The 14279-nt window shown below is 44.1% G+C and overlaps 1 protein-coding gene across 2 annotated transcripts in view; it reads right to left on the reverse strand.

Moving 5' to 3' along the window:
- Nucleotides 1–1389: 1389 nt before the first annotated feature.
- JAK2 (Janus kinase 2) overlaps nt 1390–14279 on the reverse strand; it is an 86830-nt gene continuing 73940 nt past the window's right edge. For both annotated transcript variants that reach the window (XM_028711916.2, XM_077921705.1), the window contains 6 exons: nt 11674–11863; nt 10381–10505; nt 9282–9454; nt 7573–7690; nt 5360–5473; nt 1390–4394 (listed from right to left, as the gene is read on the reverse strand). In XM_028711916.2, coding sequence (XP_028567749.2) covers nt 4287–4394; nt 5360–5473; nt 7573–7690; nt 9282–9454; nt 10381–10505; nt 11674–11863 — 828 coding nt within the window. In that variant the 3' untranslated portion in view covers nt 1390–4286. The remainder of the gene's footprint in view (nt 4395–5359; nt 5474–7572; nt 7691–9281; nt 9455–10380; nt 10506–11673; nt 11864–14279) is intronic.

Raw genomic sequence — 14279 nt, forward strand, 5'->3', positions numbered from 1 at the left:
AGTCACTCTTCTCCAGGATGAAGAGGAACCATTGATGAGCACCCTTTGGGTTCGGTCAGTCAGCCAGTCCCCCTATTCCTAATCTGCATCTCTCACCATTAGGGATCGTATCCAAAAAAGCCCCGGGGGAATTTTGCCTTATTCACAACTCCTCTTATCCCAAAGGAGGCTCTGTAAATGACACTACTATCCCGGCCGAACTGCGTTCTGTGAGATATGCCTCCTTGGACCAGGCCATTAAGCTCATTAGGAAATTTGGTAGGGGGACCCTGCTGGCGAAATGTGATGTAGAATCTGCTTTTCGCCTTCTTCTTGTACAACCTCAGGATTTCCAATGGTTGGGTTTTAAATTTTAAATCTGAAGGGGCCTTCTATGTCGACAAGGCAAAGCCTATGGGATGCTCGGTGGCTTGCGCCGCCTTTGAAACATTTAGCACCTTTATAGACTGGACTCTTCACTTCTTCGCTGTTCAGTCCAAAGGCCTCGGGTTTTTTTGAGGAAGCTTCAAGGGTCACGCGCCAGTGGTGGGAGGGTTAAAAGCAGAAGTGAATGGAGCAATGGTTGCTATGCATCAGTGGCGTAGCATGGGGGGTGCAGGGGGGGCCAGCCGCACCGGGCGCAACATCTGGGGGGGCGCGCTCGCCGCCTCCGGAGTCGCCGAAGAGCCTCGGGCGCAGGCTGTAGCAGAGCCCCATGTCTCGTGGAACCGACGAGCTGGCAGCGGCTCTCAGCACTCGCCGCGCGTCAGGGCCACAGAGGGCGCACCAGGCAGCCCCTCCTCACAGCCCCGCCGCTGCTGCTGCAGCTGCTGGGCCATGTTGCATTTTCCTCGCCTCTCTGCCCTCCTCCTCCGGGCAAGCGGTGTCATTTGGGCGGCAGCGCCAGCAGCAACTCGCCTCAGATCACCTGACACGGACCCTCCGCGGCTGCCTTACTGTAAATACCCCAGCCCAGGCAGCAGCAAGAAGAAGCTGCCAGCGGTGGCAGGTTAGGGGTTAGGGGGCGCAAATTACTTGCCTTGCCCCGGGTTAGGGGGCGCAAATTACTTGCCTTGCCCCCGGTCAGGGGGCGCAAATTACTTGCCTTGCCCCGGGTGCTGACAACCCACGCTACACCACTGCTATGCACAGCCCTCTCTATCCAGGCAAGCAAGCGTTATTATCCAAGCTCAAGACACATTCCAATCAGAGGGAAAACACTGGAGGCGAACGTGAATCAGAGACCGTGAGAGGTGTGGCCTGGGGACAGAGGTTTTGGACAGATAAGGGGGCCTGGAGAGTTGCATTTGGCCTTCTGGCCTGAGATCCCCCCCACGATTGCAATCACAGAAGTGTTCAAAAGATTACCACCATCATCATGAGAATGTAAGTCAATCATACTATACTAGATCAAACAAATACATTTTTATTTACTTAAAAACCACTATGGAAGAACTCTTTGTTGCATTACACAAAATTCCCTGAGGTTTCTTCCTTTTTTAAAAAATAAAATAAAATATGGAATATGAAATCCTTGATCACATAGAAGATGTGCTTCTGTCATGGTCAGACGGCTGCATCTGTTTAGCCTGGTACCTGTTGTCGCTTTAAACCTTATGCTACTATGATTTCGGTTAATACGGAACCTAAACAAAAACAATACACGTAAATAGTCTACAAAAAAGAAAATATATTTCATGTACAACCTGTTTTAAAATCAACTTCAAAGCAATGTACAAATGTGCAATGTATTCGACCAAAAGCAATTTAAAAATATACATTGTGAAACTGTCTCTTATAATGCAAACATTTCCAGCCATTTAAACATAACGTGATGTTACAAAACATGGCTACCCACAATTTCAATCCCACGTTCTCCTCCTTCTGCCAATCCCCCGGCAGTTGCTTGCATAATTCTTTACTCTTACAAATAAAATAAATGTCTTTACCAGAGGAAAAGTCCCATCTCTACTTACAAGCATATGTGAAACACCCCTGAACAATAATCTCCTGCATGTGTGAAAGGAGAGCTTCACACGTACCCAAGAGCCATTAAATCAGCACATGCCAGAGCACACAGGGGCACAAAATATTGGTAGACTGGAGCTCACTTGCTAAGTAATTGCAACTTTTGGAGGTACTTCTTAGCCTCATGCAAAACTCACATCGCTGCACCCTCCTCCATTTTTGAAGTAGGTACATAAGTTCATAGCACATCTAAGCACGTTCTGCCATACACCGAAGTACATGTCAAGTTTTCATTCCGTCTCCATAGTGGAAAGCAACAACCTCTTTCAACCGACGTCCCCCCTTTTTGATTTTAGGAAGCAAACATCTTCTCAGCACCTTCTCCCAAGGAGGATACTTCTATCGCAAGTCACCAAAGCAAGGCTTAGTGGGCAACCAGTGAGAGAAGAGGAAATACCCAGTGCCCTTCTGTTAAAGTATTCTGGCCAGCTCTGAAGCGGACAGCCAAATCATTAGGGGCAAGAAAGAGAGTCTGATGCTACTACCTGCTTATTACTCTCCGTGTTCCTAGGCTGGCAAATGCAAATTTGCGCCACCGAGTCCGGTGCGCAAGGCGTTACAGCGGCTTTATATTTCATTCACAACTTAGGCTGTGTACAAGTAAGGAAAAATCACATGGCTACCCTTACACAAAGCCAAATTGTTCAGTAACCTGAAGAAGACTAGGACGGGCCAGATGGGTGACATTTGTTCTTCGTAACATCGGAAGCCTGCTTTCTATTTTGTGCTGACTGGGTCACCCAGTAAAAAGTTGAAGAGGGTAGAAAGGGAAAATGCAGCATCCTTGAAGGTTGGCGAGGCTAGCAAAGTTTAGCATGGGGAACATATTAAGCTGCTGCCGATGACATGATTTCAAAAAACTGTGCCTTAAGGAAACGCGGTCAGGGCTTGACATATCCACAACATACATAGGAAAATAGACTGCTATATATACTTGTTCATTTAAAAATGCAATTTTCAGCAGGTGTTTGTTTAAAAAAATACCTCTTCTCATTTGTTCCCTTTTCTTTGAAGTATTTACAGTACATCACACTGCCTGAACAGACATCTCTTCTCTGGCTTGCTTAGACAGGCACACAGAAGTTGCTTAAACGGCTAATTATTATTTTTTTAAGCCTTTCTTCTACATATTAAAGCCGTAACGGCATGACAATGTAAAAAAAGTTTTAAAACTAATAAACAGCAACAAACCCTTTCATAAAATAGCGGCTCTTGTGCAATGCATGGAACAGGAGGCTAAGTCGCTCATAGTTCACTGCAGGAAAACATCAAAAAGGTATTCCAGCGGCTTCTTTCTGCAACTCAGGCTTACTCAGCAATGGCTTGCAGGGCACAAAACACTTCTGCAACTGAGCCTCAACTTTGTACTGCTGTCATGTTTTGAGCGGTTCTTGTGCTGGCACAGCATTGGGCAGCTGTATGACATAAAAGCTATCGCGAGGACCCATCAGCAATCTTCTCTCATCCTGACTGGTGCTTTGTGTTTCTCTGCTACACTTATATTATCCTTTTTATATATATAAAAAATCTTTAAGTCTCTCACAGAATTGCATAACTGCACACACCTAAAGAAATGTTCATCTACGCAAAGGAACACACCGTTCCAAGCTACGTGAAAGGTAGCCTCGTCTGGTATACCATCACCTCTTACGGCAGGCAGAAGTGGACAAAGGTATCAGGGGGAGGGAACAAAATAAGGGGTAGCGAAAAGAGGAACCCATGCACGGGTAATTCCATTAAGTGCAAACATTTGCTCTTTTTCAAAGTGGTGCAGCTGGAAGCGCAAAGTCTTCTGCTACCAGAAACCCTGCAAGTCAACTGCTGCTGAAGAGAACAGTCCTATGTATAGCTCCTTACAAGTAAGTCTCATTGGTCAATAGTAATCCACAGGTAAGCAGGCACACGATTGCAACCTAAATCGCCCAATCTTCTTATCTTTCCATAAGTCCCCTGTCTGACATCATCATTTTTTTCTGCAGTTGTCCTATTAGGCAAACCACGGTGATGCTTACTGATCACGCTGCGCTATTCTGCTTCAAGATAAGGGGGGGGGGGAGCAATTCCTTTGCTATCAAAGTGCTTTTCATCAATGCATCGTGCTAGTATTCCCGATGAAGAAACTAAGCCACATCCTTCGTCATCACGGGCGAGGTTGGATGGGATTGTTTTGCTGCCGTCTCTGAATGGGTGCGGGATAAGCAACGATCTGCAACGTCCCAAATAACAGGACACACTTGCTGTGCACGTCGACAGGTCCCTTTGGGTGGATTCCGGCATGTTCACCCACCCATGCTCTCCCTTATGAGATCCACTCTCAGAGCAAGATCCCTGAAGGAGGGTCTCAGGCTGGCGCTGTTGTTCCAGCACTCCGTCATGATGGCATAGACCTTGGCAAGAGAGAAAACACCAGTATGAGATGAGCAGAAATAGAAGAAGAAGAAGTTTGGATTTGATATCCCGCTTTATCGCTACCCGAAGGAGTCTCAAAGCGGCTAACAATCTCCTTTCCCTTCGTCCCCCACAACAAACACTTTGTGATGTGAGTGGGGCTGAGAGACTTCAAAGAAGTGTGACTGGTCCAAGGTCACCCAGCAGCTGCATGTGGAGGAGCGGAAACACAAACCCGGTTCACCAGATTATGAGTCTAACCACTACACCACACTGGCTCTCAGTGCGGTGTGAATAGTCGTGCGAAACCTGTCAGCAATCCCAGGCCAGCACATTTCTTCTATACCGTATGCAAATCCCTTCTCTTCATGGTTTCCACCATATACTACTACATCATCATCATCATTATTAGAATCATAATAATAATAATAATAATAATAATAATAATAATAATAATAATGTATTATTTATACCCCCCCCCCCCAATCTGGCTGAGTTTCCCCAGCCACTCCCAATCGAGTGTTAAAAACAATACAGCATTAAATATTTTAAAACTTCCCTAAACAGGGCTGCCTTCAGATGTCTTTTAAAAATAGGATAACTGCTTATTTCCTTGACATCTGATGGGAGGGCGTTCCACAGGGCAGGCGCCACTACTGAGAAGGCCCTCTGCCTGGTCCCCTGTAACCTCACTTCTCGCAACGAGGGAACTGCCAGAAGGCCCTCGGCCTTTCTTGTTTCTAAAAAACTAAGTTGCTCATGAATGAGAAAGTTCAAGTTTTTGGTTTTACAACAAAACTTTTGAAGGATGGGAAAACTGCCCACACTACTAGGCTTCCAGGTAAACAGGGGAGCAAGTGTTCTGCAATGGTTGTCTCTGCCACAGGAACAATTCAGAGGCACATCATGACTGACAGCTACACCAAGTGAGAGAACAGCATGATAAAGTGGTACATTCAGGTACCTCATCTGGGCATCCGTCAGGTCTGAGCAGCCTTCCGTTATTCTTCAGCAGCTCTATCAAATGGAACACAATCATCTGGTTCTGCTTATCATTCCCAATCATGCGCATAAACTCCTAAAATAAAAATTCCAAGTTGAATTTCCGTTCAGGTTAATGACACCAAAGCATCAAAGGATTACCCAGTTCATAGGAGGAGCTATGCAGAAGGCGCACTAGTCTTTGTTGGATAGAATGCAATATGTCACAGAGGCAAACCTTTAAGGCCTATAGAACATCCCTCTTTCAAAAAAAAAGTCTATGCCAATCTGAAGGTTTTGCAGACAGAAACTTGCTTTTATTTATTTGGAAAATTTATAGTTTGCTTTTTCAACATTTGTTCTTGCAGTAGGTTAATGCTGATTTTTTTTTAAAAAAACTAAACACTAGAGCAACAATAAAATACTATCAGAATGAGATTTTTTTAACAAAGAGCTGGTGCTAATATATTTAGTTATAAAAGGCTTGCTTGTTTAAAAGGGCCAGTCTCCCAGATTTACATACACCAAACCTGGTAACTAATTCCAAATCTTGGAGCCAGCTACTGAAAAAGAGCTACTTAACAGAGGGTTAGGAAGACAAGGAAGAAGGTATTTCCTTCTGTTATTCTGGGTTCAGACTGTAAAGAGCTTTGCAATTTGTTGGCCTGGAGTCTGCATGTAGCGCTCAACCTCCTTCGGAATGGTTGCTCCAGCCGGAAGAGAACAAAAATGAATGGATGGATAGATGAAGATGGGGGAGAAGGATTAATGAAAAGTGCGTTTGTGTGTGGAGAGAGGAGAGGAACAGAGAGGATGGGGAAAGAGAAAGCGTGTCCCACCCATGTTGCTTTCACCCTGCTCCCCCACTGGTGGCACTGGTGGCCCCTTACCACTTTCTGCCCCAGAAGTAAATCTCAGCACCTTGAATTTAGGCTGGAAACACACCAGCAACCACAGTGCTAGGAATCTTTGCTACGAACTCTGCAGCAATACTCTGGCCCTGCTGACATTTCCAAAAGGCCCTTAAGGGCAGTCCCATGCGCAGCACATTGTGCTTAGAGCATGCCTCCTCCCGTGCAGACATTCCCAGGCATTAAGATCTGCCAGGGGTGGGAGTGCCATCACCAGTGGCTTCTGCAAAGCAGCAGGGCATGGAGGGTCTTCTGCGTGGTGGCCCCCCTCGGTTGTGGAATGCCCTCCCTGCTACAAGACACATCTCCTTGGAGGGTAGAGGGCGAGATCAGAGTATTACTCCCTCTGCAGTGTCGCTGCTGGTTTTGCTTCCTGTGTGACAGGACGTAATTGACGATTCAGCTGTTATGCCATTAAGTGGCTAACTTGTTTGAGGCTGCTGGTAATCTGAGAGCGCATGAAGTGTGGGCTACAAAAGCATATAAATAACTGCAACTTCAGACAGCCCTAAAAGGCAGAAACAAACATTTGCAGGGAAAACGAGACCCTGCAGTATTTTGTGCTGATCAGCAGCTTGGAGGGAGGAGATTGTGCTCCTCAGCTGACCGCAGCTCAGCAGGAGAGAAGAGGGAAAGTGAGAGATTCCTGCTGTTAAAAGTGAAAAACTTATGGGAAATGATATATAATGAGATGAAAAAGATGTTGAAATGTACATTTATTAAGAAACCAGAAGCATTTTTACTTGGCACTGTAGGAGACGAGATTAACAGACAGGACTGTAAGTTGTTTTTATATGCAATGACGGCAGCAAGAATATTATTGGCACAAAAATGGAAGCAAGAAGAATTACCGACGATAGAAAAATTGGCGGATGAAATTGATGGACTATGCAGAACTGGATAAATTAACTGGAAGGATTCAAAACCTGCGGGTTCAGAGATTCTTAGAAGACTGGAGTAAATATATGAACTATTTGAAAAGTAATAGTAATGAACAGATTATGCCAGTAGGATTGCAAGAAGTTTTGTAAGGAGAATTATATGAAATATTACAAGAAAGACTATGAGGAGAAATATTAGTTGATGATAATTAAGAGTAAAAGAGAAGCAGGGAGAAACAGGAGTCCCTTTCTCAATGTGCAGCAGAGAAGCCAAGAGAAGTAGCTGTTAACTCCTAAACACTCAACAAAATATGGCCTAGTAGGGGCAAAAGGTCCCCCACCCTCTTCTAAAGGGGATAGTCATAGCCCTAGACAACGTATACACATGTAGGTTATCTACAAACCGCTGGGGGGCTTTTGTTCTTGTCTATATATGTGAAGAGTTCATAGAGGACCACACCAAAACTCCACATATCAGAAGCCACAGAAAACTTGTTGTCCGTCAGTGATTCTGGAGCATACCTATAGCATAAGAAGCCGGGGGAGGGGGGGAGAGGAGAGATAGGGGACAGGAGGGGGGAAAACAACAGATCTATAAAACGAAAACAATTTAACACATTATACCCTTAACAGGTCAATTCAGTGTCCAGGGGGGCTGTCTACCAGCTCCATCTGGTATGCCAGCCTGAGACCCTACCTGCCTGCGCATTGTCTCGCTAGAGTGGTACATGCTCTGGTTATTTCCCGCTTGGACTACTGCAATGCACTCGGCGTGGGGCTACCTTTGAAAGTGACTTGGAAGTTACAACTAATCCAGAATGTGGCTGCCGAGACCATATAACTCAGGTCCTTAAAGGTCTACATTGGCTCCCAGTACGTTTCCAAGCACAATTCAAAGTGTTGGTGCTGAGCTTTAAAGCCCTAAACGGCCTCGGCTCTGTATACCCGAAGGAGCATCTTCACCTCTCTTGTTCAGCTCCAAGGGCCTTCTGGCAGTTCCCTCAATGGAAGAAGTGAAGTTACAGGGAACGAGGCAGAGGGCTTTCTCGGTAGTGGCACCTTCCCTGTGGAATGCCCTCCCATCGGATGTCAAGGAGATAAACAACTATATGACTTTTAGAAGACACATGAAGGTAGCCCTGCTAAGGAAAGTTTTTAATGTTTGATGTTTTACTATGTTTTTATATGTGTTGGAAGCTGCCCAGAGTGGCTGGGGTAATAATAATAATAATAATAATAATAATAATAATAATAATAATAATAATAGGTAGGTAGCCATGTTGGTCTGCCGTAGTCAAAACAAATATATATTTTTTCTTCCAGTAGCACCGTAGAGACCAACTAAGTTTGTTATTGGTATTAGCTTTCGTGTGCATGCACACTTCTTTAGATACACTGAAAGAGAAGTCACCAGACCCTTATACTGTATATAGTGAAAGGATGGGGAGGGGTATTACTGAGAAGGGTGGTGGGAATGGGTGATTGGCTGATAGGTGTGGTAAACTAGTTGACAACTGTTAACGGCTGCAATTGGTATTACAAGAAAAAGCAAGGGGTGAGCTGGCTAAAAATGGCTTTATAATGAGATAAGGTGGCTAATGAAGTAAGAATCTAATGTCTCTATTCAGACCAGGTCTCTCCATGGTTTTAAGTTTGGTAACAAGTTGCAATTCAGCAACTTCTCTTTCCAGTCTATTTCTGAAATTCTTTTGTAATAAGACAGCTACTTTGAGATCTTGTATAGAATGTCCTGGGAGATTGAAGTGTTCTCCTAATGGTTTCTCTGTCTTGTGATTCCTGATGTCAGATTTATGTCCATTTATCCTTTGGCGTAGGGTTTGGCCACACCTCTCAGCCAATCACCCATTCCCACCACCCTTCTGAGTAATACCCCTCCCCACCCTCTCACTATATATAAGGGTCTGGTGACTTCTGTTTCAGTGTATCTGAAGAAGTGTGCATGTACACGAAAGCTCATACCAAGAATAATACTCTAGATTGAGTAAGTTTTAGATGCATCGATTTATTATATTCCGAGGGCCAAATAATTTATGCAGTATTGCATTCCCCCCAAATCATTTGCCTTGTAATCAAGCAGCAGAGAGAAACATACCAAAATATGGGACTCTCTCCTGGTTCCTTGACTTTGTAGTATTCTTTGTCCTGAGGCAAAACTTTTGTCAAGCCAAAGTCTCCAATTTTAACTCTGTTTTCATTCTCCACCAAGATATTCCGTGTTGCTAGATCTCTGTGAACGTATCTTTTTGAGCCCAGATACTCCATACCCTGTGCGTACACAAACGGTGTTATGAAATCAGTGTTGATGGGTTTAATAAATACTGGCGGCCGAAGAGATGATGAGACATGTAATTAACGCCTGGCTGTCAGAATCCCGCCCCCCCAATGCTTATGAACATCCCGCATATCAACATAATCCTATGCTATTAGGAAACAATTAACAGACAGGAAGGAATAGGCAGCAGCTGTTCCTAAAGTTCACCATACCTCTACCAAACTGTGACCCAAGTACCACTAGATGTCACCATTGTGTCTGCTGCAAAGCAATTGTGCAGAACGCTGAGCTGACCAGCAGCGTTCTTGACCTTGCTGCATACAGCACTGACATTATAGACACACAGCTATCGTTTTGACCCTGAGAATAACCTCATCCATTTCACTGATGCTTAGTCTTAGAAATTCTAAGTCTTCTCTCTCAGAACCAAACATTTATTTTACGTGTGTGTCTTTACATGATTCTCCTGTTTTCCATCAGCGGAGGTGGTTCCCTGCTGTTCCATTTTTTACTCCTCCCACATTCATTTCTGCAAATTTCGCCTCGTGCATTGGACGAAACGTGGCCAAGAAATGCTCTGTGGGCCAGCAAAGGCTTGTTTATGTGACGGCTAAGCAGGCGAAATGGGAACTCTGGAGCACAACATGACAACATCTGCAGCATAAATCTGCTGTCACCTCTATGCTGTTTGCTGCCTGGCATGAGCGAGTGGAAGAGAAGAGGCAACAGTTGTGTTTTAGATTATCTCCAAGTTTCCTCCAACTTTATGGTTCTATGACCCTGCACTGTACTGGGAAGGAGAACTGCACACAATCTGCCTGAGCTTTTATAGAGTTTGCGGCAAACAGCTCCGGTTCTCACACCACTTGCACCCAGAGCAGAATTCGGTAGAGTTCGAGATACCAGTAAAACGTATTACCTTACATATCTGAGAGGCATAATGCAGGAGTTTCTTATGATCCAACCTTTCTTTGTGCTTCTGGAGATAGTCTCGCAAACTTCCGTGGGGCAAGTACTCCATAATCAATTTCAGATTTCTCCGGCCTTCCCAAACATGTGACGAAAGAAGAAGAAAAAAAAGATTCAAAATTATGCTTTACAGAGCTTCCTTCATATAGCACGTTATAAGCAAAAGGCACAGACCATCTGCAGCATATATCCAGTGGAAGATTCCATTATGGTATTCTTTTGCCAAAAATCAAATTTAGCTAAGCTTGCTGTTTTCCAACTGCGTAGAAAGAAACTCTGAAGATCGTGAAACAGCTAGTTACACGCGGAAGATGTGTTTGATGAGTAGTAAGCAGAGTTACATGCTGCTACTTTAACACGGGCAACACTAAAAGATAAAGTTCAAAACAATGACAGCCCAAAATGGGCTACCCTGGCAAATGCATTTCTGGAATGAAATGAAGTTGTGTAGCAAGGGTTGACAGTGCCCGGGGCTGCATGGAGTGAGAGGAAGTGAAATGGAAGGAGTACACATGCGCATTCAACTGCCTAAAAGTGTCCCTGTCACCCAGGAGATTGCAGTCACAGAGATTAAAAAAGAAGAGTTGTTCCATTGTTTGGAGAGGTCACTTCCTGGTTCGCACGGAGAACATGTTTTCAACGGAGCCCAGCGAACGGGAGCACACAGCTGTATTGAAGCAGCAGGCCAGGAGGCTGGCGCCGCAGCAATTTAGGCTGCTGTCCACGCCCCCTTGAAGGCACCTGGTTGGGTGCCTGGCCGTGGGCGTGGGCGCCAGTCAGGTGAGTGGGAGGCAGGGGGCTAACGCCCCTTGCTTGAGGCGGAGACCGGCTCCTGCCCACAACCTCTTGCAGGAGGAGAGTCTTTCCAGAATTCCCTGTGAAGAGGGATTTTGACCGTTAAAACCATGCAGGGAAATGCAGCTCAAATGCTGGATTAAAAGCTAAGCCTTAAACAAAGAAGGATGCAATGACATTTACTGAAACCACATCTCGTTGAGTTGATGTTTTGGAAATTGTTGCAAGTATATGCTAATAATTGCAGAGACTCTTGACAGTGTGATTGTGGCTGCTCTTTAAAATGTGAACAGGAAAGGTCACACTCTAATTTAAAGAGAGACTGTTCGGACATCTCCGAATTCATGCTAATGGTGAACAACTGATTCACACTAATGGGGAACATCTGATAAGTTATCAAGGGATTGCTAGCTTTTGCTTAACAAATAACATTAGAAAGCGCATGTACCGGCACTGTAGCACACGCCTTTGTACTTCACAATGTTGTCATGTTGCAGAGATTTAAGAATTTCGATTTCTCTTTCGAAGTCCCGCAGGTGTTCCTCCGTGCTGTGCTGCAGCTTTTTAACAGCCACCACTTCCCCTGTGTCGTCCTGTAGTGGGTCATACCGGCACATCTCCACACTGCCAAAATTCCCCTGCAAGGAATATGAATAGAAACATTTATATATCAAGCCTGGGGGCATGGCGGGGCAGGGGAGGAACCCTGCACTATTGTTTTGACAGCTGATATATTTATTTTTTTATTTTATTTATTTATTTTTATTTTATTTTTTATGATATATTTATTTTTTATTTATTTATGAGACTCTTGAGAGTCCCATGGACTGCAAGAAGAACAAACCTCTCCTTTCTTAAGGAAATCAGCCCTGAGTGCTCACTGGATCCTGAAGCTGAGGCTCCAATACTTTGGCCACCTCATGAGAAGAGAAGACTCCCTGGAAAAGACCTGATGTTGGGAAAGATGGAGGGCACAAGGGGAAGGGGACAACAGAGGACGAGATGGTTGGACAGTGTTCTCGAAGCTACCAGCATGAGTCTGACCAAACTGCGGGAAGCAGTGGAAGACAGGAGTGCCTGGTGTGCTCTGGTCCATGGGGTCATGAAGAGTCGGACACAACTAAACGACTAAACAACAACATATTTATTTTTAGGAGCCACCCAACTCATCCTATAGTTGTAAGATGCCCTGGGACTTGATGGGCAACAAAATCCTAGAATTGAAAGCAAATACAATGGGTTGTTTCCCCAGTGCCACACAGTACAATTCGTGCCTGCATAATGAGTGATCTAGCTGGTGACACAGCCAGGAATGGGATCCCACGAATGACTCAATAAATGTCCTGTTTTCGCCACCAACTTGGGACTTTGGTAACACTCCAAGTCTAAGATTATTAAGAGTGCACAAAAACACAGTTCTTAAATATTTAAGAACGATGTAAAACTTTATTGTACAAATAATTCCATATTAGCAGAAATTGAGTGATATTTGTAAAGAAAACGATTAGAGGAATATATACAAAGCAGAAAAGAAATGATATTATTCAGTAGAAATCTGTGTTAAAAAAGAATTATATTACAGTATAATGAGAAGTATGGGAAGGATTGTGTCGATGAACACTTTTATTGTATAAATAATGTTGTCTTGTCTTTTGATTTGTTTATTTCGTATCTTTATTGTTGTTTTCCCCCTTTCTTTTCCTCTTTTTTATTCCTTTATAAATTTTCTATTTTCTACCTAATTTCCTTTTTCTTCATATGTAAAGAGATAGCATATAATGTTTGTATAGATATGTAAATTTTTAATCAATAAAGAATAATATTTAAAAAGAGACTGCACAAAAACAGTTAAACAACAACATCTCCTGAAGATGACGGAGGACAAGTAAATTTCACCCATATGACTTCAGGGGCAGCCTGAATATATATTTAAATAAAGGGAAGCAGAATTGCACATTTCAGAAGAAGGACAGGAAAGGAACAGGCACTGCCAAGACCTAAAAGCATCCGAAAGCTGCATGAGCCAAAGGAAAAATATTCCTGCACTTGCGTTATGTTTTGACCGCTCAGGGCTGTGAAGTAAACAGATGTGAAGATGTGATGTACAAGCAACAACACACACCCAAAAGGCTCAGGGATAAAGGAGGCAGGTTGAACACAAAGGAAGCCCCTAAATTCCCTGCTCTCTTCACATCCAGTGATTTACTGCAAAGGGAGAAAGGTGACAAAGAGGGAAGCAGCAAAAGGAGGGGGAAATAGGAAGGGATTCAAGGGAGAAAACCTGAAGGTAAACCAAAAAAAGAGCCGGTTTAAAGTTAAGAGGAAAGATTAAAATTTAGGGACAAAGGAGGTATGGTGTGCACAACAGAGGCTGCCACCATATCTTGTCATTCTTTGTCTTAAAGAAGAATGCAAGCCTTCTGATAAAAGGGAAGCAAATATCTTGGAATGGAGGTAGCAGTTCCATACTGCTGTTAGGACTCAGCTACATTAGTCAAAAAACAGTGTTTTGAATGCATTATAAACATGCAACACCAGATGGAGCCAGAGAACAGGAAATTTTTATATGTGATTTTCTGTAGGGTTCTTTTTCTTTTGTTATAACAATCTAATTTCTGACTTATTTAGAGCGCCCCCCCCCCCGTGTGTAGATCCATCCTTAGAAGTGGAACAGAGTAGGATATTTCTGAACTATCGCCCTCCCCTCAAAAGCTGCACAGATAGGGAGCAGAACAAAAAACAGTTGCTCTTTCAAAAAGCTGAAACCACTCCGAAAAAAATACATATTAAAGGGCAGTCTCTGCTTCTGTTAAAATAGGTAAAGGGTCAAGGGAGCCCTGACCATTAGGTCCAGTCGTGGCCGACTCTGGGGTTGCGGCGCTCATCTCGCTTTATTGGCCAAGGGAGCCGGCGTACAGCTTCCGGGTCATGTGGCCAGCATGACTAAGCCGCTTCTGGCGAACCAGAGCAGCGCACGGAAACACTGTTTACCTTCCCGCCAGAGTGGTACCTATTTATCTACTTGCACTTTGACGTGCTTTCAAACTGGCAGGA

Source organism: Podarcis muralis, chromosome 17 (assembly GCF_964188315.1).
Source record: "Podarcis muralis chromosome 17, rPodMur119.hap1.1, whole genome shotgun sequence".
Taxonomy (NCBI): Eukaryota; Metazoa; Chordata; class Lepidosauria; order Squamata; family Lacertidae; genus Podarcis; species Podarcis muralis.